General features: G+C 41.2%; 1 protein-coding gene across 4 annotated transcripts in view; it reads left to right on the top strand.

The window, feature by feature from the left end:
* The first annotated feature begins 3,523 nt into the window (after positions 1 to 3,523).
* The window catches only part of GRIN3A (glutamate ionotropic receptor NMDA type subunit 3A), a 154,993-nt gene continuing 133,554 nt past the window's right edge, over positions 3,524 to 24,962 (top strand). For all 4 annotated transcript variants that reach the window (XM_047700176.1, XM_047700177.1, XM_047700174.1 and 1 more), the window contains exon 1: positions 3,524 to 4,816. In XM_047700176.1, coding sequence (XP_047556132.1) covers positions 4,118 to 4,816 — 699 coding nt within the window. In that variant the 5' untranslated portion in view covers positions 3,524 to 4,117. The remainder of the gene's footprint in view (positions 4,817 to 24,962) is intronic.

Below are 24,962 nucleotides of genomic sequence, written 5' to 3'. Positions count from 1 at the left end.
ACAAAGAAGGAATCTGTGCTTCAGGAGGTTAAATGTTGCACCCAGAGGGAAACGGTGCTGAAAATAGAATACAAGTTTCTGACTCCCACAGCATCCTTCGTGGCAGCCTTTCCTGGGCTACCTCCAGAATATTTCAGCTTTTAGTTTACCGGTTACTGGTACCAGAAAGCACAGATGTGCACAAAAGCACATTTTAAATTGTGAGCATTTGGATTTGTTTTTGTTTATTTGACTCTCCAACATGGGTTCTTAGATCAGTAGTTCTCATTTAGAATTTGGTAATAAAAAGAGCTTCATCTTCTCTGGGTGAGCCAATTTTGAGATTTGGTTGATTCTTGCTACCAAGAATGCGGCTGGGATGAACTTAGAATCTCGAATTCATGCTGCCACTCACTATGCAATGACTTTGTGCAAATAACTCAACTTTTCTCAAATATAAATATTATATATATATATATATATATATATATATATATATACATACATACAAATATAGTATCCTATCCTATAGAATGGGAATAATTAACACTAATCTGATAAAGTGGTTTTATGATTTGACAGTAATGTCCTCTCTTACATGGATTATTGCCAACAGCCTCATATCTGGTCTCCTGACTCCTACCCTTGCCTACCTTTCATCTATTATCAATAGAGCAGCTAGAGTAGTCTGTTAAAACATAAATCCCATCACTCTTCTGCTTAACACCTGCCCTCATACCTTCTCATTCCCTTCAGAGTAGAAGCCAAAATTCTTCATTGGCTTACATTATCTGTCATCTCCTCATTGCTTCTCTGGCTTGACCTGTCACTGCACTTACCCTAGAGCATTTTGCTCCAGCAACCCTCAACCCCTCACTATTTTATTTTAAGGTTCTTATTTATTTATTTGAGAGAGATTGAGAGCGAGAGAGATCACAGAGGGAGAGGGAGGGGGAGAAGCAGACTTGCCACTGAGCAGAGAGCCCAAGAAGAGTCTCAATCCCAGGACCCTGAGATTATGACCTGAGCAAAAGGCAGACACTTAACCTATTGAGCCACCCAGGTACCCTTGGACCCCTCACTATTCCTCAAATATGCCAGAAACACCCTGCCACAGGGCCTTTGCACTTGCTGTTTCCTCTACTTGGAAATTCTTGTCTTGAATGTTTATATAATTACCCCCTCACCTCTGTTTAACTCTTTATTGAAAAGTTTCTTCTCAGTTTACCCTGGCTCTGCTATCTAAAATTACAACCTACTCTCCTAATGCTTCCCCTTTGCTGATCTACTTTTCTTCTTAGCATCAACTAATATCTTCTACATTTACTTCTTTGTATGCTTTATTGTCTTTCTCTCCCACTGGAATATAAGCTCAACGTCAGCATTTTGTTCACTCATTAAATATGTGGTTTGTGGGGCAGGGGGGGATCTCTCAACTTCTCTGATCTGGAATTTATCTATCCCCAGGACAGTTCCACAGCAATGCCTGGCACAGAGTAGGAGCTTAATAAATGGTTGTTGAACTGATGACTGAATCTAAAAGAGCTCTCAACATTATGTCCATTGAAACATGGAAAAGGAGGAGAAGGAAGGGAAAAGAGAAAAGGAGATGAGAGAAAATGAGAGAAAAGAATCATGTCAGAGACACTCAGATGGCAGTGATATGGATAAACAGAACCTAGCAGCAAAAGAAAATGGAAAGGGAGACAGTATATCATCATCAAAAAGCCCAGGAAAGAAACAAAAGATGAAGTACAGGAAGGAAGGGCTATTAGTCACTGTGAACACTCAGTATTTGCAAGATTTAGCTATGGTTTTATCATGAGCTGGTGGAGCACAATCCTTAGAACCTTGGGAATCATCCCCTCCTGTGAACAGGCAGTTCAGCTGGTCCCTCAAGGTGGTCATGGACTTGAGAGGCCTAAAGAATGTAGGATCAAATTAACCCACAGACCCATCTATTCTTTGTCACCATCTATTTTATTGAGAACCTGATTTGAACATGTATGTAATGCCAAGTACTAAGATAACCACTCTAGGGCACGGTCATCGTCTGGAATGTCACACTCCTTAATGCACACACACACACACAGAAGCATATCTTCTTACTATACAATTAATAGATTCCCAGTTTTCCTGCAATGCAAGGACCACGAAATTCTATACTTTTCTTATTCAGTCCCCAATCAGTGGAATCCTCTGAAGCCTGCAAGAATTTCCAGCATCCATGCTTGGGGTGCTCTCTAGGGTCTCAGGAGGGACCCCTTCCCTTGCGGTTCATCCTTTATTATGATTTTCACTCCTTTTCTTTTCTGGCACCCCAGGTTTGCAGCAGCTATTCTGGTTGTCAGAAAAGTTTTGTTCTGAGATGCCTTTAAATGTCTGTTATGAGGAAAACAGCATTCACTTTGCAACCTTCTTGGGAATTTTATTTAGCGAGAGCTTCTTCATCCCAAAGATTAAAAGCATGATGGAAACTTTAGCTCATGAATCAAAACAGCTCTCCAGAGTTAAAAGCTAGCTGTATTTGCATAACAATTTAGCAGCTCCAAACAGCAGGGCAAGGTCAGGTGAAATAAATCGCCAAGGTCACGGTTCTCTTGAAGTGGTACTGAAATTCAGAACAGCAGGTCCCCAGTCTTGCTTACCCCAAGGATGTGTCTCTAATCTCCTTCTAAAGGATACCAAGGCATAAAATAAATCTATTGCACGCGTGGAAACCACAGGCCTGCCCTTAACCCTCTCTTTGGCTTCTAATTTCAGATTCAGGTCCTGGAGAAAGAGACCAAATCCTAAACCACTGACTTCACTGCATTACCATACAAATGAAAGAACTTACTAGAAATTGTGATCTGGGGGGCTCTCAGTCTAAACTAGAAACTGCTGTTGACCGTGCTTGAAACTCCAAAAGTATTTTGAAGCTCTTTAATTTCTTGGTCAAATAATTGCTTCAAATTCACTTATCTACTTCCGAGAACCTAAAAACATGAGGAATCCTTAAAAACCGCAAAGGCCCACGTGCCCGAGAGAAGGAAGCCGAGGAGATTAAATGTGTAAATGATTCTGGCTTTGGTGCCCTTAGCGAGAAAAACCTTTAAAGCGCCACATGGAAGAGAAGCTCGTTCCTCGTTGAAGTCCCAGCTTCTTAGAACCCAGGCCGACGAACAGCACTGGATTTCAGATTCCTCAGGTACATCCGCATTCGGAATTCTCTGCGGCTCAGAGTCCTCGCCCTCGCCTTCGCCCTCGCCTTCGCCCTCGCCCTCGCCCTCGCCCTCACCCTCGCGGGTCTCATGGAATTTCGCAAACCAAGCCCCGGCGCCTTTGGGGAGCAGACTTTCCAGGGGCGCGGGAAGCGCCACCCGGGAATCTCACCATCAGTGGGCGTTTAGCGCAGCCAAGCGACAGGCTGGCGCCAGGGCTCAGCAACAGGGAGGCGCCGGCTGAGGCGGGGAGAACTTTGCGCTCCGAGCAGAACCACCCTTTGCTGGCCAGTCGCGTCGCTCCTCCGAGGAAGCAGGCGGCGGCGGCGACTGGGCGGAAAGAGGAGCGAAGCAAGGAAAAGAGGAAGTAGCGAGACAGGAAGAAAGATGAAGCCAGTGCCGGGGGGGCCCGCCAGAGGGTGGCGGACGGTGGAGCAAGGAGGATTTGGCTTCTTTTTCGCCCTCCGGGCGTGAACGCTGCCTCCTGCGCGACCCCAAGGAAATAAGTGGGTCTCGCCTGGGCAGAAAAGGAAAAGAAAAGAATCCAAGTGGGCGCGTTGCCTCCTGGGTCGCGTTGACCCCCTAGGAACTCCGGCGGCTTTCCAGCCCAGCCGCGGGACCGGACGCAGTGCCCCAGCCGCCCTGCAGATGGGGAGAGCAGGGAACCCGCGCCCAAGCCTCGGGTGACCGCCGCCGGCCCGCCCGCCTGCACGGCTCCGCGCAGGGACCGGGCGGGCGGAGGATGCGAGGCGGAGGCACCCGGGTGCGCTAGGCTCCAACTTGGATGGCTCGGAGACCGCTTCGGCGCCTGGGAGCGCTCCGCAGCGTAGAGTGAGCTGCCGGCGGGACCTGGGGGCGGAGACCTTAGGTAGCGGCTGGAGGGGGGGCGAGCCGGGCGCAGGAGGGGGCGCGCTTTCTCCCTGCGGGTCTTAGTAATGAGGAGACTGAGTTTGTGGTGGCTGCTGAGCAGGGTCTGTCTGCTGCTGCCGCCGCCCTGCGCTCTGGTGCTGGCCGGGGTGCCCGGCTCCTCCTCGCACCCGCAGCCCTGCCAGATCCTCAAGCGCATAGGGCACGCGGTGAGGGTGGGCGCGGTGCACTTGCAGCCCTGGACCACGGCCCCCCGCGTCGCCAGCCGCGCTCCGGACGGCAGCCGGGCAGGAGCCCAGAGGCATGAGCCCGAGCCAGGGACTTGGCGACCCCCGGCGCCTTCGCCGGGCGCACGTTGGTTGGGGAGCGCCCTGCATGGCCGGGGCCCGCCGCGCGCCCGGAAGCCCGGGGAGGGCGCCGGAGCCGAGACCCTGTGGCCTCGGGACGCCCTTCTCTTCGCCGTGGACAACCTGAACCGCGTGGAAGGTCTGCTGCCCTACAATCTGTCTTTGGAAGTCGTGATGGCCATCGAGGCGGGCCTGGGCGATCTGCCGCTCCTGCCTTTCTCCTCCCCAAGCTCTCCGTGGAGCAGTGACCCTTTCTCCTTTCTGCAGAGCGTGTGCCACACCGTGGTGGTGCAAGGGGTGTCGGCGCTGCTCGCCTTCCCCCAGAGCCAGGGTGAGATGATGGAGCTCGACTTGGTCAGCTCCGTCCTGCACATTCCGGTGATCAGCATCGTGCGCCACGAGTTTCCGCGGGAGAGTCAGGTGAGAGGAGTGGGGCGCCGCTTGGGGGCCGGGACCTTTATGGAGGGGAGGAGGGGAGAAAGAGGAAGGCTGAGGTCTGGAGGGACTTGGGGCTTTACAACTTTGATTACTGTTTAAGGATCGGACCATGTCCATGGATGGTTGTTTGAAGAGCCTCAGTAAAAGTAAAATAAGACAGTGTAAGTGCGGACAGAAATAAGAGGTAGGGGTAGCAGATAGAAGAAAGGAATGGGGGGAAATAAGCGAAAAAAAAAAAAACAACTCATGTTTTGACGAGCTGGGGAAACCTAGTGGATGCTGGAGGGAAGTAGAAGTCAAAGTTCAGGAGCCTGGAGAGCAATTGATTTTCTAAAGATGAGCTCGGGGGATGGGGATGTGAGATTCCTGAAGATGCTAGAGTCTTTAACTCCCGAGAGGAAGTGAGCATGAGGCAGGAAGAGCTGCATCTGCTCTGACTTCTTTAGAAGGTGTGTCTGAGCCTTGGGCGGTGGTGTACGGAGGAAAAAAATCCCTCTGAATTCCTGTGAGCAAACAGGAAATCTGCAATAGTACGGAAGCCATAGGTAAAGAAGGGCGGTTAATTACCCTTGGGCATTGAAATGCAGTAGTATTAATATCTGGTAGCGAAAAAAATCGATGGGAGGACTCATTTGGGATTGTGTTTTTTTGGTCCCTACCTACTATCTGTGTGATGTGGGCTCAGAGACTGGCTGTATGCAGTAGCTTTGTTCAGCCCATTTCTGTCTCAATGATTTAGGACTAAAAACAGAAGAATCTAATGCTTTCGTTTATATAGGTTAAAAAATTGAATGTATTTTCAATAAAATAAGCTATTTGTGAACTTACTATATAATGTACGTATTTAAAGAGAGGGCGGGATCCTCTCAACAATGGGAGTTTAATGCATTTTGTGCATTATTTTTTTAATCAAAATATCAAGCTTCATTAAGCCTTGCACAAATATTTATGAAACAAATAGGTAATCTGTGTTGCCCCCATGGTAAAGATTGAGGAACTAAGGAAACTTTTGGTCAGTGTGCTAATAAAAGAGTCCAGACACTGGAGAATTTCTAACTCTACATATCATTTCGCTATCCCTTTAGCAGGAAAAAAATATTTTAATCTCTTTTCTTCCACTTTTGATATATATACAGAGATAAAAGCTAAAATGAGTGAGGCCAAATACAAGTGAAAAGTTTGGTAGAATCTATGCATAAAATATCGCAAGAGTACCAACGATTTCTTTTTCTAGAAAAATGAATCTTACTCTTTTAATCTTAGGAAGGCTGGGCACCCGCTACTTTCAGCAGTTGCCCAGAAGATTGCTATTTAATGCTGAACTATAGAGATTTGATCTGCAGAGTGCAGGCTAATTAACTTTTATCTAAAACATTTCCGTCACCTGAATCTGAATGACTGTAGGCAGCAGATGGGAAGGCAGGGAAAACACAGGTGCACAATGCTGCCAATGGCCAAAGTGTTATAAACATGAAATTGCATCCATAGGGTGCATCATTATTAGTATATATGCAGAATCAGATTGAACAAAATGCAAGAGTCAGCATCACGTGCTTCTCATCATTGCTTCTTTATTACCTAATACTTCATAAGTTGCCAATAGTGTTCTCAGTCTCCAGACTCCTTTCCATTTGTAGATTGTTTGGCAGGTCTTAAATAGCAAGAATTTCCCCAAAATTAGTGTTCCTTAGTTAGAAAGGAAATTGTGTTCCATGATGGATTTGTGCAGTATCCAGCACATTACAACTAGGGGACCAGAGAAACTGTGAAGCAGCGTCTAGAATCAGACAACTTCACAGCTTTACGACCACTGTGGGAACAGTCTTCTGGCGACAACCCTTACAAGTTGCCAATAAAATGAACACGCCGCCAAGCACATCTACTTCTGTACTTCAATTCACAAATGTATTTTAAATCACTGTTGTCACTGTTATTTTCATGACACACATCTTGAAAGGGAGAGATTATTATATTAACTCAGATCTTGTTTGCCCAACTGACATGGTCTCTCATTTATCTTTGTATTTTAAATTCCAACATATCTAACTTTTTACTTTTAGTATATCATTTACAAGTCATTCTATAAGGTTGTATATTAAGAATGTCCAACTCAATGTCAAGTCACCATAATATATAATTTTAGGATATGACCATAATCTGCTTTCAGCAAAAATAATAACTGATCTTTCCCTTGTGTCTGCTAAAAAGCAGACCTTTCTCCCATACCCTAATGTGATTAAAAAAAAAAAAAAACTTTCAAAATATAAAAGAATGTCAGAGTCATTTTATACATTAAATAAAAGTGGTTTAATTTAGCCACTGTTCTCATTGGATTCTACTGCCCAGTGACCCAATACATTGATTGGGTCAGTGCCTGAAACAAGGATTCTAGAGGAAAGTGGACTTGTCCACACAAAGAAGTGAAATAAAATTGTATCTCTTTTTCAGAGAAATCAAAATTGCTTGGGGCAGTAGCGACAACAGTGTTTTCTCTCACTTTCTTTTGGGCGATTGATTTCCTTCATATGAAACTTTTAATTAATAAATAGTGGTTTTGATAGTGTTTTGCCATAGCTCATGAATGGGAAGAGATACGACTGAAATGATCAACACCCTGAGGAAAGCATTATAGTTTTATTTCACTAAACTATTTATTGGAAACAAAGACATAAGACCATCAGTTTGTAAGATAATAAACTACCCACTTTCAGAAATCATATATAATAATTCAGAAATCATACATAATAAAAGTTCATACAACATTACCACATAGGATAGGATCAAAGCACCTTTCCATCTAAAAAATTCTGACTTGACTTTACACTCAAACCTCCACTTGAGGCTAACTCATTCTATTAAAATGATAATTTCTTACTTCTAAATTTTGTCCCCACGACCTTCAAGTAATGATGCTGCCTATGGATCCAGTTACATTTAAGTTATATTAAGTTCCTATAATTGTTCTTTCTCTTCCATCCCATACTACCTTCTCTTCTAGGGATTTTATATAGTTTCTCCAAAGTTAACTCCTTGAAATTTACCTGCTCAGTTAGTGACAGATACAGGTTTCTTTCTAAAATGTATATTTCAAGTTAATTCCATATTGGCGCCCTTAAGCAGAGTTAATGGAATAATATAATTAGCTTAGATCCAAACCCAGGTGATCAAAAACGGACTCAGGGCCCCTCCCTGGGTGGCACAGTTGGTTGAGCAGTGGACTCTTGATTCCGGCTCAGGTCTTCATCTCAGGGTCCTGAGGTTGAGTCACACTTGGGCTCCCCGCTCACCGGGGAGTCTGCTTCTCTACTTCTCCATCTCCCTCTACCCTTCCTGCTACTCAGGAATGGGCGCGCGCGCACGCACACACACACACACACACACACACACACTCCTCTCTTTTTTTCAAATAAATAAATATTTAAAAAAATAAAAAACAAAAAGTGTATTACATTTTTTTTTGTTTCGTTGGGTTTTTTATGTGTATTACTGTTTTTAACTTAAGTTGAACGTACCAACCACAGTTCGCCAAACTCATGAGCCGTATATGCTAATTAATATGTTTATTCCCATGGAAATACAGTGTTCTTAGATGGTCCCTTTTCTCTGACAACACAGTACTAAATACCCGAGCCTATTTATTAGTTTGGCTATTTATTAGCCCAGTGTCACTTCTGATACAGGGACCACAACAATAATACCACTAAGGCACAGGTTCCCCCCACTATCTGAAAGTAAGGCAGCCCTATAAAATCTTTCATAAGCCCAAGTGGCATAAAGTGAAGCGTATTCTCCGCTTTCCGAAAGTTTGTGTAATACCACCTCACGTTGAGGAAGACTTACATTAGCACCTGCTTTCCCTAATGGAAAAAGTTCAGAAGGGGATTTTCGCTTTTATGAAAGCAAAGTGGCATAATGTGGAGTTTCAGAAAGTGGGGAAAGCTGGTAGTGCAGCTTTAGTCAAGGTTTTGCCCGCAATCGTGGTCCCGGAAGTAGATGATTTCTCCTCCCCTGACGTAGCGTCAAAGGTCAATAGTAGCTTCTGGTAGCGTCAAAGGTCGGTAGTAGCTTCCCGCCGGATCAGAATGCTCTCGGCTTTCTCCTCACTTCATTTTATCACATAGGTATTTTCTTATCTTACATCATCACCAGAGGAAGGTGAGTGCAATACAATAAGATATTTTGGTAAACAGACCATATTCACATAATTTTTATTACAATAGATTGTTATAATTGTTTTATTTGGTTATTATTGTTAATCTCTTACTGTGCCTAATTTATAAATTAAACTTCATCGTGAGTATGTATGTATAGGAAAAACACAGTATTTATGGTATAGGTACTATTCATGATTTCAGGCATTCACTGTGGGTCTTGGAATGTGTCCCCCACGGATAAGGGGGGACTAATGTATATGTTAGGGGACAAGTAAAGGACATTTATTTTTAAAAGATCTACTCTCAACTATATTGGTTTTCCTTGACTTGCTCCGTGCAAAGCACTGCTTTCTGTCCTCTGGGGGAAATATATTCTTCTGTTAATTCATGATGAACGGCTGATAGTAGCACCTAATTGTTGCTGACTTGAAGATAAATGATTTCAAATTAAATGTCAAGTGATACAAAACTTTTCTTAGAAGTGATCTTTTACAGTCTCCTCTTGAGGTACAGAGATGGGATTAATTTGTAAGTTTTTATTTTTAATTTGGGGATGTTTTTTGTTTTTATAATACTTAAATTTTTTTCCCAGATGAATAGATCAGAAGAGGTTAGCAGATACATTGACTGGACAATTAATCTGTCTCACCCACTTTTCTTGTGCCTGCCACAGTGTAATCATAGAGAATATTTGGTCTTGACCTTCTTTTACTATTCCATCTTGGAGTTAATTTATGATCGAATCAACTGAACTAAGTATCTGCATCATCTGAAGACCAGTTTCATTGTTAATTCCTTAATACTTTATCTTTGGGTGTTGCAGAATCCACTATGGATTTTGTGCCGTTAGACTTTATTTCATGAATACCCTCAGTCAAATTCCAGTCACACTGGTTAAAAGGGCACAATATAATGGGAGGCACATTAAGTAACAGTCAAAAGGTTCTCAGCCTTCCTCTGCCTCTTACTGGCCATGTAATCTTGGGCAAGTGCCTCCATCTCTGAACATCTGTGCTTATCCGTCAAAAGAAGGTACTTACCAATCTGACAGAGTTGTTTTGTGAATCAGATGAAAAAACGAAGTACTTTGGGGAAATTTATAGTGTTAGCCAAACAACTGGTAGACAAGTGTTGGTCCGATAACAATCATCCAAGTCTTAATTTTTCACTAATTCTCATTAGTAGTTACCGATCAAATTGGGATGAGATTCACTGTGTATCATGTCTTCATCCTCCACCTTACCCTCCAATCCCTCATTTTCTTTCTCTTCAGGAAAAAAAAAAAAAAGTAGGTTTAACCCTCCATCAAAAAAAAGAAAAAAAAAAAAAGAACTAGACTTCTAAATATGTTGCACATTTGCCCCCAAATAAAAGACGTGCCATAGGTACTATTTCTATACTGAGGGCAAATTTCCACCTATGACACATCTAACAGTTTCTAGACCCTTAGGTATTGCCATCGAAGCCTCAGTAAGATGCCCAAGGTTTTTCAGAAATGTTGGTCTCTTACATTGGTTAGAAGTTTTTCCTGTAAGCAAACTTCACAATAATAGAGTGTTCATTGAGAGTATGGCCTCTCCATCTGGCTCTTCTGATATTATTTTCACGGAAGTTTTTCTTGATGAAAAAAGCAGGGTGTTGGTTCATCCTGGGCAGAAGCTCCTTCCCGGCTCTGCAGCAAGCCTGCTTCTCCCTCTTCCACTCCCCCTGCTTGTGTTCCCTCTCTTGCTTTCTCTCTCTCTCTCTCTCAAATAAGTAAATAATCTTTAGGGGCTGGGGGAAGCTCCTTATCTCATCTTGGACAGATAATAAGAGTTTGCAAACCAGCTACTCTGAGTACCATTGTCCTAGGCAACTCCAGGGGGCAGGGGGCTCTCATAGCAAGATATTGTTCATTTTGGTGATATCACTAAATGTAGAGATGAGACTCTCATTGTCTCTCGTCCTGCCAACTCTAGCTACTGCCACTCACATACACAGAAAAGTGGAGGAAGTGTACGACACCGGAAATGTGATGCTGAATCTATAAAACTAGGCAAGAAGGAAGAAAGAACGTCTCAGCATCTGCCACATTGCTTTTTGAGTGAATGCATGAATAACAAACTAATGGGAATCATTAAGCCATTCATTTGTCTTTCTCAGATCTTTTCTTTATGGGATAGTGGGAGAAGAGAGCAATGGGGAAAAGGTGAACTAAGAGTAAGCCAGGTGCCTGTCCCTGCTCTCACTTTCTCCCTTCCCTTAACCCAACCTAACACCTCAGCCAGATTTTCAGTTCTCCTTCTGAGTGTGTAAGATTCAGTCACTCTCGGGGGACACTGGGATCTCCTGCATTGAGGGAGCAGGCTGGTCATACAGACCTGGACTTGTATTGTGTCAGTTGGGGTAAATACTGACACTGAAAGGCTAGTATCTGCCTGGCCAGGGATGGTCTCCTGGTAGAGATGAGCCTTGAAGGATTCAAGTGGTAAAGAAACAGGATGACTTCTTTTTTTAGCCAGGCTGAATTATGCCCCCATTGTTTTTCATTTGAGTCACAGATTTAGGAAACAACTCAATCAAATATTTTTGTAGCATTTATGCTTTTCAGGTCTTCAAAAATGTGCTCACAGAATCCTTCTAGCAGTCTTGTGAGGTAGAAAACAATATATACAACATACAGAGTACATGAGGAGCTATGCATTCTAGGAAAATAGAAGTCACCAAGAAGAAAAACAGACTAATAGCTCCTTCTAAATTCAGTGTATTTGTTAGCCTACAATCCAAGAACAGACTGGGTCCATCACTGCTTTTGAATTAACTCAGAAAAGAGGATAAAAGAGAGACTCTACTTCAAGTTTGATTGTTAAAAGCATATTTCATGCTAAATAACCAGTAATGGGAATTGACTTAAATGAATCATGATATATCTTTACAGTGGAGTTCTGTATACCCATTCAAATGAAAATATGTTGACACAGAGATAGAAAAAAGATTTATATAATTTGTATAAAGTATGACCTTGATCCTGGAAACTATGAGTCCAGAATTTTATTTATAAAAATGGAAATAGAAGTCCATTTTTTCCCTATCCACACTTCTATTTATTTATTTTTTTCACATTTCTATATTTAAAAAAAAAAGTATGTATTGCCTATGTGATTAAAAATATTAAGATAAATGGGGCGCCTGGGTGGCTCAGATGGTTAAGCGTCTGTCTGCCTTTGGCCTGGGTCATGATCTCAGGGTCCTGGGGTCGAGCCCAGCACGGGCTCCCTGGTCAGCGGGAAGCCTGCTTCCCTCTCACTCTCTGCTTGCCTCTGCCTACTTGTGATCTCTCTCTCTCAAATAAATAAATATTTTTTAAAAATTTTTAAGAGAAAAAAGATAAGTCACCTTTACATTTCCTCACCAATGCTTTTGATACTTCAATATGAAAATATAAATTTTAGGAAAAAATAAATCGTAGAGTATGTTTAGATTTATCAGAGTCCTTTCACATCTGTTTTTCATTTTATCCTCACAATTTCTGAGGTGAGCAAGACAAGTAGTATTTACCTTTACTTTGCAAATGAGACAAGAGTAATATAAATGAAAGAAATACAAAGCTGGAATTAAGAGAAGAGGCTTTTGTGAAGCACAGACTTCTGTTTGACTCTTAGCTTTACAACTCTCTAGACCTCTTCCCTTGGGAAATATGTCTCAATTTCTTGATCCATAAAATATGACCATCTCCTAAAGTTGTGGTGAGGATGACACCATGTATGCAAAGTTCTAAGCACAACACCTAGAGCACTCTGTGTTCTTATTATGATAATGCTCATTCTTTTGATGTAAAGTGTTGACGTGGCAAGATTAATAAAAACTGAAATTATCAGAGTAAGAACTCACATATTCCGGGTTGCTCTCCAGAGTATTTCTATGTGCATTTTTTCTTAATTTTTTAAAAAGATTTATTTATTCCAGAGAGAGAGAAAGGAGGGTATGAGTGGGGGCAGGGCAGGGGTGGAGGGCAGAGGAAGAGGGAGAGAATCTCAAGCAGACTTCTGCTGAGCACGGAGCTGGCCCTGGGGCTCTATCTCACGACCCCTGAGATCATGATCTGAGTCAAAACCAAGAGTTCAAAGCTCAGCTGCCTGAGGCGCCAGGTGCCCCTCTATATGCATTTTCAAGATGCACAGTGTATTCAAGCTTAGGAGATCCAATTCCCTTGCCCCAACCCTTAGAAAAACAAAGAAAACTGCTGTTTTGAAACAGAGTTCCATTTTACTGAATTGCACCCTCAGCTTAGGTGTATGTAAACTCCATTAGCAAAAAAGTGAACTTTGAGATCTGGTTTCAACTAGTTGCTCCTTTGTATTGGTCGTGAATGATTGGCTCTTTGGATCAGAGGTAAAAAATAATGTTTTATTTCTATTCGTTGGTATGAGGAACTCCTTATTCTTGCTTTATCTACTACGCTAATTTCTCATAGGAGGCTCCCAGGAATTAAACTTAAGGAACAGTAGAACCATGAGCCAGGTGACATTTTAGACTTCTTGGGGGAAATGAGGTTGTTAGAGAGGGCAAACTAATTTGACATGGATTGAAGGTTCAGAAGTTTCTGTTGTTTCATACAGGCTTTATCTGTACTAATGTAACTGACTTGTGGCATATGTTAGCTCAAAAGTTTAGAGACAATGGCACTATTATATACTGAGGTTTACAGAAAATGGATACACATAAGGCAAACTGTGTTTTACTGAATGCTGACTATATCAAAACTGTTTGATGCATACAACTTTGAGGGACTTTTTACATGCCTGTTGCTATTCTGGTCATAAAAGTAATGCATATGTATGGACTACTCCCCATGGGTGTCCACAGATAACCTTGAGTAACATTTTGATATATTTTATTCTCTCAAGGTTAATGGTTAAAAATTTTTAGAAACCACAGGGTACAATTTAAGAAAGCCCTACTGTCAGTCCAGCTAGGTGTTGACATCAAAGGACAGCAGAGGAAAATCTTTTTTTTTTTTAATTTTCTGAAAACTCAGAGTTGGCAGGGCTTTTTGAAACTTGGGCACTCTGAGTTGATGGTATTTCTGTATTAAAAAGTGGTGTTTTCCTTTGTATTTCCAATCTAGCTTTATATTTTCAACATTCTGTCAATGGCTGAGTCTGTATAGTTCCAAACAATGGCTCGGTCTGGATCTTTCAGTACTGTTCCTAAGAATGGCTTGGAAATGGGTTGTCACTACTCTCTACTCAGCTAGGGGTGGTCATTAGCAGAACTTTTCGTGGCTGCAAAGCCTACATATAATCTATTGGTATTTTTTGTATTGAAAACCTCAACTCAAAGCCAAGTCAAACAAAAGTTGGGTTAATACTCTCCAGATTAAAAATAAAAAATGTTTTAAAAAAATAATCAAATTAAAAATTAAAATGAAAAAATGTTTTATTTCCATAAACAAAGTGAGATGCCCAGCATGTCTTCATCTAACAGAATCACAGTCTGGCAGATTGCAGAATTCTGTTTGTTCAGTCGCAGCCAGAGGTACTTAAACAGGGATTCCATTAAACAAAGAATTTGCTTCTGTATGTTGTGAATTTAATAGGTTCAGATAGAGATCTGTTCTTGTTTTGATGCTATATAAGGAATTAATTTGAGTCACCTCATACAGTGTTCCACACATAAGGAAATGCTTCAGTGTATACCTGAAAATGAATGATAAATCCGTGCCTGAGTTAATCCAGTAAATTTTCACCCAGTGGGAGGCACAGAGAGCCATCTAGTGGTCCCTAAAAGACCGCTTTAAGTTAAAGCATCCTAGAAATCCAGCCTGACAAAGCAGGAGGGTTCCAAACAGCTTTTAAACGTGTCCCATGTTTGACTATGGGAAATCTAGGTTAATCCATCACAGAACAGACCTTCCTCTGGCTCTAAGAAGACCCAGCAGACTCTGCTGTTTGGCCACCATATCTATAATTGCAGTTATAAACCTTAAAGATATCTGAAAATGTGTGTCTCAAAGGGAGGAGAGGCAAAAGTGAATGACTTTGACTAACTTCAGCAAGGCAGAGTGGCTAATTATTGTAATATTTACTATCACTTTGGTTTATAATGCAGCTTGAAAAGATGTAGCCATTTTATTGTGTTAAGCATATCCTTTTCTCCTTTATTTATAATTATTAGAAACGTATGTTCTTTGTGGATAATTCCAATAATTTAAAAAATGCCAAAGGATAAAATAAAAATCACCCATGAACCCAAAACCTGGAGATCTAGGCATATGTATATATTATAAAATTGGGAACCATGCTATTTTATGATTTTTAACTTTTATATTATAAACATCTTCCCATGTCGTTCATCTTTTTTCCATTATTTTAGTAGCTAGAAAATTTGCCTTTGAATAGATTATTTCATTTGTTTAACCCCTATTGCTTGAATCCAGGTATTTCGCACAGAAAAATCAGTAACACTTTAACCAAATGGACTTTACCAGACTCATCCTCCTTAACATTCCTTAGTTTTTGGTGCTGTGCAATATGCTCTGCTTGAGTTCTGGGACATCATCGTGGTTGTTTTGGGTTTGGAGGGATTTTTTTTTTTTCCAGCTCTTTCATTATCTTGTACTAATTGTGCTTCTTGTCTTTGACCCTTTGTGTAATAATCATAGAGCTGTGCTGTCCAATATGACAGCTGCCTGCCCTGTATGAATACTGGTTTTAATTAATATGATGTAGAATGTAGAAGTTAGTGTCTCAGGTGCTCGTGACTGCTCAGTGGCCATATGTGGGTAGTGGCTACTGTATTTGACAGCACGGACACACACCGTTTTCTATATTCATTGAAAGTTCTGTTGGACATTCTTTTGCTGTCAGAGGGCATGCAGTTGTAAGGAACAGAAACTCACTCCATGGAGCTCAAAGTGAGGGGTTTGTGCTGGAAACTACAGGAACCCGACCAGGAGCTGAGTTGCAGGAGGTACAGCTGGCCCGCGCTGCTGGAAAGTGCTGGGGTAGTTACTCCCTTCCCTTCCTCTGGGGCCCAAAAGCTCTTCTCTGGGCTCCTCTCTTCACAGTTGCTCCATCCTTCTCTCCCAATACCAGCTTCTCCAGCTGCTGTGCCATAACTTCTGCATGGATGGGGTTCTGATTTACTGTGACAGGTTGTAGCCTGAACCTGGTAGGACTTTCAGCTCTAATCATCTGTGTGTTTTATATCTCTTAACTCACATTCTGCAGTTATCTAATGGGCTCAGACTATATGGATTGCTTCCCCATCCTTCTCCTGTTCTACGCCCTCCCTTAGTCCAATCAGCAAAGGCCAGATTTCTGAGTTAAGTGTTCAATAGAAGCTTTAGAATATAGCAGTAAATAAAACAGCAAAACTCCTCCTCTCAAAGCATTTACATTCCAGTAGGGGAAATAGACAATAAGATATGCAAACCTAAATATAGTATTTTTAAGTAGAGGCAAGTGCAATGTAGAAAAATAAAGCAGGGTCAAGGATTAGAGTATGACTATGATTAGTCCCTAAGGCCTGTCTGAAGAGGTGACACCTGAGCAGAGAATGAAGAAGTGAATCATGCAGATTTCTAAGGGAAGAGCATTAGGAGCAGAGAGAACAAAAGTACAAAACCCCTGAGGTAGGAATGAGCATAGCAATAAATATTTACCGAATAAATGAATAAATAGACTATCCGAGGTACTAGCCATTATGACGTTTGTCAGTAGGCACATCTTGAAAGAAGGTACGAATAGTGAGACAATAACCAGATCTAGCATACTCTGACATAGGGCTATTTTCCAAGGTGTAGACTCCTGAATTTGTTCCTTGCTTATGGCAATATCAGGAATTTCTAACTGGAATTCCCTGTTATATCTCATTCTCACCTTAAATTCAAAATATGTAAAGATACCCTAAGGTGGCGTACCCTCTCACCGATAACAAGAATTCTTGTGCCATCTTGGACCTCTCTCTTTTCATCAGGTTCTGTTGGCTTCCTTAGTATACTTCCCCTGTCGTCTTCTTTCCTTCTTTTCACACAGCATTAGCTCCTTCCGCCAATACTCTTGAATAGCCTCTATAGCTCTCCTTTCTTTCCTGCAAACCATTCTGCACCCTGCTGCTAGATGAATCTTCTGAAAGCAAAGCAACTTTCATTCATTTATTCGTTCTTCATTTTTTATTCAACAAATACTTAGCAAGTATAACGCACTAAGCTTCATGCCACCTCCCTGCTCAAAAGCCATTTTACTGTGGCAGTATTACCATTTGATTTCCATGCCCAGTACTCCTGAGGGATGAAACATATGTTAAATAACAATGATTCACTACAGGAGTAGTTCCCAGAATTGGAGCAGGGTACACCATGCTTAAGAGAATTTATCAGATTCTCCAAGTTTTCTGATTATATTTCAAAAAAGCTTTCCATCCCCCACTCTCAAGATTGTGACATGCCTCTCCTAAAGCTAGAGAAACACAGGTTAATAATTAGCAGACTTACAGAAACTGGTTCTCACGACCTTTCACAAACATGTGCAAATAACTCTTTCCAATTCATGACATTCTTCTGAGATACAGGTGTCCAGAAAGCATAAGATCTCTAGGAATAGAAATGTGTGTGTGCGTGCATGTGTGTGTGTGTGTGTGTGTGATTTTAAAAAAAAATCAATAAATGTAAGTTATTATATTAAAAAGCATTTCTCTATTATATATCTATATAGAAAGACAGATATATACCCGAGTTCTCCTGATTTGCTGATGAATTAAGCTCCTATTCAAAATTGATTTTTCCATTGAAACAATATTCTCTGTGGCTGTTAAGACCGCAGGCCAGGCCACAAAATGCTGGTTAGCCCATGATGTGACAGAATTCTGGTATTAGTTCTGTAGACACTGAACACTATCTGTTACAGGCTCTTTCTGTTTCAGACCAAGGGGATATGGAGTAAGGAGGAAAACCAGAAGAAAACCTAGCTTTCGCTTATAATTCCAGAGTCATCTGTATAGTCTTGGAAAACCTCTCTGAGTCTCCGTTTTTTCTGTTACAAATTATAAATAGTTGCTCATTAAGCAGGTATTGGTGGAGGACTTACTGTGCTGTTTTAAAGAATCGATTTGGGTTCCAGGAAGATAATATCCATTAAAAATACTTTGTAAATTCATGTTTAAAAAACAAATGAGGGGTGCCTGGTGGCTCAGTAGGTTCAGCATCCTACTCTTGATTTCGGCTCAGGTCGTGATCTCAGGTTGGTGAGGTCAAGCCCTGCATCGGGCTCCCTGCTCAGTGGGAGTCTGCTTGAGATCCCCTCTCTCTAAAATAAATCTTTAAAAGGAAAGAAAAACAGATGAGAAGCATTTTTATTGATCCAGGTAAACACTTCTCGTTCCACTTTTGGAAATTCAGGACTTACCTTCCCCAGTACTGATTTGGCAGTGGGAATAGCCCACCCGTGTCCTGTCCTCCTGAACCAGAGTGGTCAGACTATAACTCTGAAATGGTCAGCAGCAGCTGGGAGGAGAGGAAAGGAGAACAGGGCAGTTTCACGTTTCTAGAAAAGAGCTTCTCCTGAATTCCCCTAGAGTCCAGTACTCCATCCTAGGCCTAAAGAGGAGAGGAAGGGACTTTGAAGAGCTGACAGGATAGGAAAGCTACAGCCAGGATACAGGTTAGAATGAGAGACACTTTTGGAAGCTCAGATTGCCCACTAATATCCATAGAAAACATGTTAGTTCAGAGTTAAGATTTTGTCTGTTTCTAAATAATATTTTGTAATGGACTAGGATCCTGGAAAATAATCAAATCTCATTCTCACCTTCATTCCAAGTCCACCTTTAATTAACACTAGCTGGGCAGCAGCCACTTAAAAATCTTTCAATTTCCATGTTTCAGAATTACTTCTGGGTTCACCACCACCACCCCCCACCCCAGACCAGGAGAACCCTGAGGATCCCCTTTGTGCAGAGCAACACAGGGAAAGATCAGGAATAAACCAACAGGTTTAACCTTGGCCACACCATCCATGCCTCCAGTACCTGACTGTCCTAGCCGACTTCCCTGTCTCTGTCCATGGCTCTTCCCTGCCAGTCTCCAAGCTGCTGTCAGAAAGAGAAGCTGTCACTGGCCGCCTCAGTCCCTCCCCTCCCCTAAAACGGCAGCAGCATCGTGCCTGGTTCATGACTGTGTGTACTGCCTTTGTAACTTTGGTGGTATCTTGGCATCACCTACTGCTACTGATTTTTAAAATTACTGTTTTACTTAAATAAATTCATTAAAAAAACACAAAAACCTTTTTATGGTGACATCAGTGAAGAACCAGTCCCCCTTGCCGCAAATAGAAAAAAGGTATGCCATAAAATAAGTACACCATGAAAACGAAATCATTCTAGCATGGTAGCTTTTCCTGAGCTCTTTGAAACGGGAACATTTCTAGGTGAGAGGGAAGTGTTAAAGGCATACTGACACCAAATGGAGGCTTTCTCCTAGATTTAGCAGAAGGATTAAACACTGATTGAAAAGGGATTAACTTTCTTACGGTGTGATTCAGTGTTATTTAATGCCAAGTCCCTGATCAACCTAAGATTCTCTCATGACCCACCTCCCCTCTGCCAGCTTCTAACCTGTAGGCTGAATTCTGAGCAGCCTGGTGCGGCAGTCAGGACTCTCCATTATCTGAGCTTTGCTTAACTCTTCTCATTTCTTCCTGATACTACCCCTCAGCCCTTGCACTCTGCTCAGCAATGCTGCAACGCACAGTGCTGTTCCAAGCCTTGGCACGGGCTATTCTCACTGCCTGGAATGCTCTTTCCCCTCATGTCTGCCTGAAACTCCTGTTTGGCCTTCAGACCTTTGCTCAGATATCACCTGTGCCCATTCTCTCTGCCACAGTCAACCACTTCCACTTCTTTGTGACCTTTCTACTTGTACATTCTTCTTTACTAGATCTATCGGACAGGAGTATTAATTATTTATTTACGTGTGTCTCTCTCTCCTCCACTAAATTAAACCCCAAGCTTCTAGCACGGTGCATGGCTCATGGTAGATGCTCAGTGACTCTTGTTTCAACTGAACAAATGGTCCATTTCCATCCCTTCCAGTGTAACAGAACTAAGCATAACGCCAGTGGAAAACCCACTGACTGCTCCGGTGGGGTCATATGAACCTGAGAAGGTGTACCACCTTATGTAAAAGGATCCTCATTCACTGTGGCGGATAGAGTTCACGACCACCCAGAATTTACTGTTACATAGAACAAAGCTGGTAGAGTCAGGCCTTGAGGAAATCGATTTTGCAAGAAGTAGAAAACCTGTTTCTACTACCCTCTTAAGATTTTTGTACATCCTTCATTGTCCACAAATCGGTTTTCAATTTCCTGGAGACCACAAGTGACAGAAAAGTGACATTGTTCTCAAATCTTTAAGCCACTGCTTTCCCGAATCTTAATCCCCCATTCAGCCAATTTTGCTATATTGTATAGCCAAAGATTCTCGACATGTAAAATTAAGGAAATTCAGAGTGGATAAAATTTAAAGTTACTGGAATAATCACCACTTAAGAAGAGAAAAAGCCTGGAATTGTATTTTATCCTGTCATCCCTTGTCAAACAAAATAATCAGAAAATCAGACAAGAGTTCAGATCCAGCCAAGACTAACTAGTTCTATTCCTGGCTCCTTTTCTTCCATTAAGTATAATTCCTTAGGCTTTCTGACCTCTGGAGCAGTGGCCATCTGTGTGTTAGTAATACACAGGTAACTATTCAAAATATGATTCCCAAACTTATCAAATCAGAACCCCTGAGATTGGAGCACAGAAATCTGTCTAAAAGCAAACAGCCTCACAGGTGATTGTGTCCAAAGATGATCCAGAATATCATATTTTGGGATCATATCCTAAGAGTCTCCCCTAATGTGATTTTCAAACTGTGACAAGGCACCTCCTGGGGAGAAAAAAAAAAAAAAGCCTAAGGTAATGTTTAAAGTGCAGATCCTCTCGAACACACTGAGTTCCACTAAATTATATGCTATAGCTCTTCATATATCTTTTTTTTTTTAAAAGAAACTCCCCCAGATGATTCATATATGCACAGTACAGTTTGAGATCAATGACCTGGGGCAGAGGTTTCAAGCTCAGATGCCTTCTAGGGGCCAGGAAGGTAATGGAAATGTGAAAAACGGTTCCAGATAATGCAGTAGGGAGTAGTAAAAACTGTAGACAACTGAAGAGTGCCTGACCTTTCTAAAGGAGGCAGCCAGCCACCACTCCGCTGCAACCAGCTGTCCACCCATGGGGGTGTTGCCAGATACTTTGAATTTTCAAAGGAAGCCAGGCTGGGGATTTTTTTTTTCTTTTAATGTAAACATTTCCTTAAATGTTGACAATGAACTCACTTGGGGGGGGGCTTTATTGAGGTGTAATTGACAAATGAGACTAAGGTATTGAAAGCATATAACATGATGATTTGATACACACACACACACAAACACACACACACACACATTGTGAAAGGATTCCTCCCATTGAATTAATTAAGTAACTCGCATTTTAAAATGCAATCTGCAGGCTCGTTAGGGCTGTAGGGTCACCAGTGTGACACGTCTGGACTGAGAAGTGTCAAGGCATTTGTCATAGACAAGTATTAACCAGAAATGCCTCAGTGACTGGCCAAGCAATCAAAGATGACCCAGGCTCTTTCCCGCTGCTCCTTAAAGCTACGGTACTTAGGGTGACGTAAGTACCGTAGCTTTAAGGAGCAGCGGGAAAGAGCTCAAGTAAGTATGTATTGTAAAGGACAGGTGGTCACCCTCATTTGAAAGAAAAGGAACAACAGGAAAAAAGGCACTAGAAGATAATGAGTGTAATCAATTCCAGGTGTGCTCATAACTGGACTCTAAGAAATGTTACTCATAGACTAGAGATAATGAGATAATGATAACTACTCGTGGTGTTGAAGTATTGATTAAGTATACTATATTACGTGGATTAGCAACATCATCTGACATACAGCAAGTACTCAATTAAAAAATATATATATATTCTGCTACTCTTATTCCCCCTTTCCTTGGGCCTTTCTTCCCTCACATTAAAATTCAACAGGAACTGAAGAAAAGTAAGCTCATGGCAAAAAGCTGATAAATGCCCTTGATATTCTTGTTTTTGTTTTCAGGAAAGCTGATAATACTTCTATAATGAGATCATTAGCAAGGTAGTGATGACAAAGTGATTTGAGTCCCTCATAAGAATGTCATTTCAGAATACAGAAATGTCCTTGAATCTCATCATTGGGTTTCCTTTCTCTACCATGAGTTCAGTGTTTCTAAATCCTGTGTAAAGGAAGTTGCTAACCAAATGTTTTGAAGAATTCTGGATAATTCTGGAAAAGCAGGCTGATAATACTTTGGTCTAGGAATGTTGTCCTCACTTTATAGCACTTTGTTATTCATTGACTTTAAAAAAAAAAACAATTTTTAAATACTTTTATGTAACAACAATCTAATGGTGATGTTAAAAAATGTATTTACAGTTTTAAAGACTAATAATTTCGGGGCACCTGGGTGGCTTAGTTGGTTAAGCATCTGATTCTTGATTTTGGCTCAGGTCATCATCTCAGGGTTGTGAGATGGAGTCCCACATGGGGCTCCGTGTTCATCGGGAGTCTGCTTCTCTCCCTCTCCTTCTGCCCCTCTGCTCCCTTTCTCTCTCGAATAAATAAATCTTTTTTTTTTTTTGTAAGACTAACAGTTATATCACCTTCACGTCTATTTCCTTCCAACTTTTATCTTCTTGTATACATTTTTGTCTGTGTGAGATCAGTGTTTTCTGTTTTACTTGCCATTACAATCCAAGGACCTATTAAAGTCCTTTGCACATTATAATCACTTAAATTCTTATTTAAGGAATGAATGAATGCACTTGTGAAATGACAAATGTATAGTCAGTTTTTTTTTTTAAAGATTTTATTTATTTATTTGACAGACAGATCACAAGCAGGCAGAGAGACAGGCAGAGAGAGAGGAAAGGAAGCAAGCGCCCCGCTGAGCAGAGAGCCTGATGCGGGGCTCGATCCCAGGATCCTGGGATCATGACCTGAGCCAAAGGCAGAGGCTTTAACCAACTGAGCCACCCAGGTGCCCCTGTATAGTCAGTTTTTGAATTCTGCTTTGCTCTCACTCGCATTAGGTCATCAATCTTACATCTGCACAAACCTCAAACAAATCATATCTCTCTGTCCTGTTGACTCTCTTCTAATTATAAAATCGGGAAATTTGAAAGCCTTGAAAAAACCCTTAATCCTTAATCCAGAAATACTCACTGTTAATTTACTGAGATATTTCTCCTAGTGTTTTTACATAAAATTTTTTCTTTAAATGTGGAGAGTTTCTATCAGTCTTTCTTTTTTTTAAAGGATTTTATGTATTTATTTGACAGAGTTCACAAGTAGGCAGAGAGGCAGGTAGAGAGAGAGGGGGAAGCAGGCTCCCCACTGAGCAGAGAGCCCGATGCGGGGCTCGATCCCAGGACCCTGAGATCATGACCTGAGCTGAAGGCAGAGGCTCAACCCACTGAGCCACCCAGGTGCTCCTCTATCGGACTTTCATTTAATGTGGCATTGCTAGTGTTTCCCCATGTCATGGGAAACCCATTGTCACTGTTATTTTATTAATTCTGTATTCTCCTAAGCTTTGGGATAAGCTTTTTACAATTTTTGTCATAACATTTTCCACAATAAAGATCTTTGTTCATACACTTTTTGTCTACCTTATAGATTATTTCCTTAGCATCAATTCCTGGAAGAAGAAAATAAATGCTGTTTAGTTGGGGCATATGAATGGCATATTTTCTATACTGTTGGGTATTTTACATGTCTTTGTCATTTTTCTTACAAATAAAAGATTAACAAGGCATAAAATTCCCAAATAAATTCACTTTGAGCATTTAATGTAGCAGAAATGAGAAATCCATGATATTTATAATTATCCTTTGGAAGGTTACTTTTTTCCTTTTCTTTACTCCTAAGCACTTGATAGTTTTTTTAATTAAAACACTGCCAGATATGTCTAAGTGCAATTCATCTCTATTGAGATTATGCCAAGGATGAGCTAAATCCATGAAATTGAAGTTTTTGTTACTTTGTTTGAAGAGAACATTTTTCTCAGAGATGTCTTCTATTAGTCCTTCTGGTCCTGTGGTTATGGTTCCTTTCTTAGATAAACCATAATTCTTAGGTTCATCCCCCATATTCAGGTGAGCAGAGAGTTTATATCCAAATGAGGGCAATTTTGAAAGTGAAAGGGGTTAATAATTACATAGGACAATAGGCATTAAACAGGAACTGTGTGAGCACAAACTGAGACACGTAACTTCCCTGCCATTCTTTTTCATTATTTACAGTTCTTGATCCTTTTGTTCTATATCCTGAAAGATTTTCTATATTGTGTCTTCCATGTCACTTATTCAGTCCTTTGCAATATCTATTATACCTTTTATGCTTCCAAAGCATATTTGAAATCTGTTACTGGCTTTTTCATTTCCAAGTTTCTTTCCATATAACACTGTTCTTTTTCATTCCATCCTCTTATTCATCTCAACATGTTCTCATGTGAAGTACTTATGTTTCATAAAAGTCATATTATCCTGCTATTGATTAAATATCAGGGGTTTGGTGGTTTTTGTTTTTCTGTTTTTTCTTTGGCTTCTAAAATAACTAATTTTCCTTTTCTTTGCCTGTTCTTCAGCATTGGCCTAGGGCCCATGTTGTTTTGTCCTTTTCTTGGGTGAGGGGAGTTCTTATTATGGAACAATAAGAAATCTATCTCTATCTTGTTTGCCAACAGACTAGCTGCTTAGATTGCTAATTGACTTATTTTGAATCCACTTATGTTCTGGCTAAATCTCCATCTAATAAAAACAGGTGGACACAAAGTTTCTGTGTCTGTCACCTAAGCCAGCTCCCAGTCTTCAGCAGCCATCAAGCCTGTGGTATGACTCTGCTGAACCAAGCTG

This window comes from Lutra lutra, chromosome 13, assembly GCF_902655055.1.
Source record: "Lutra lutra chromosome 13, mLutLut1.2, whole genome shotgun sequence".
NCBI classification, from domain to species: domain Eukaryota; kingdom Metazoa; phylum Chordata; class Mammalia; order Carnivora; family Mustelidae; genus Lutra; species Lutra lutra.
This window is presented reverse-complemented; position numbering and strand designations above follow the sequence as displayed.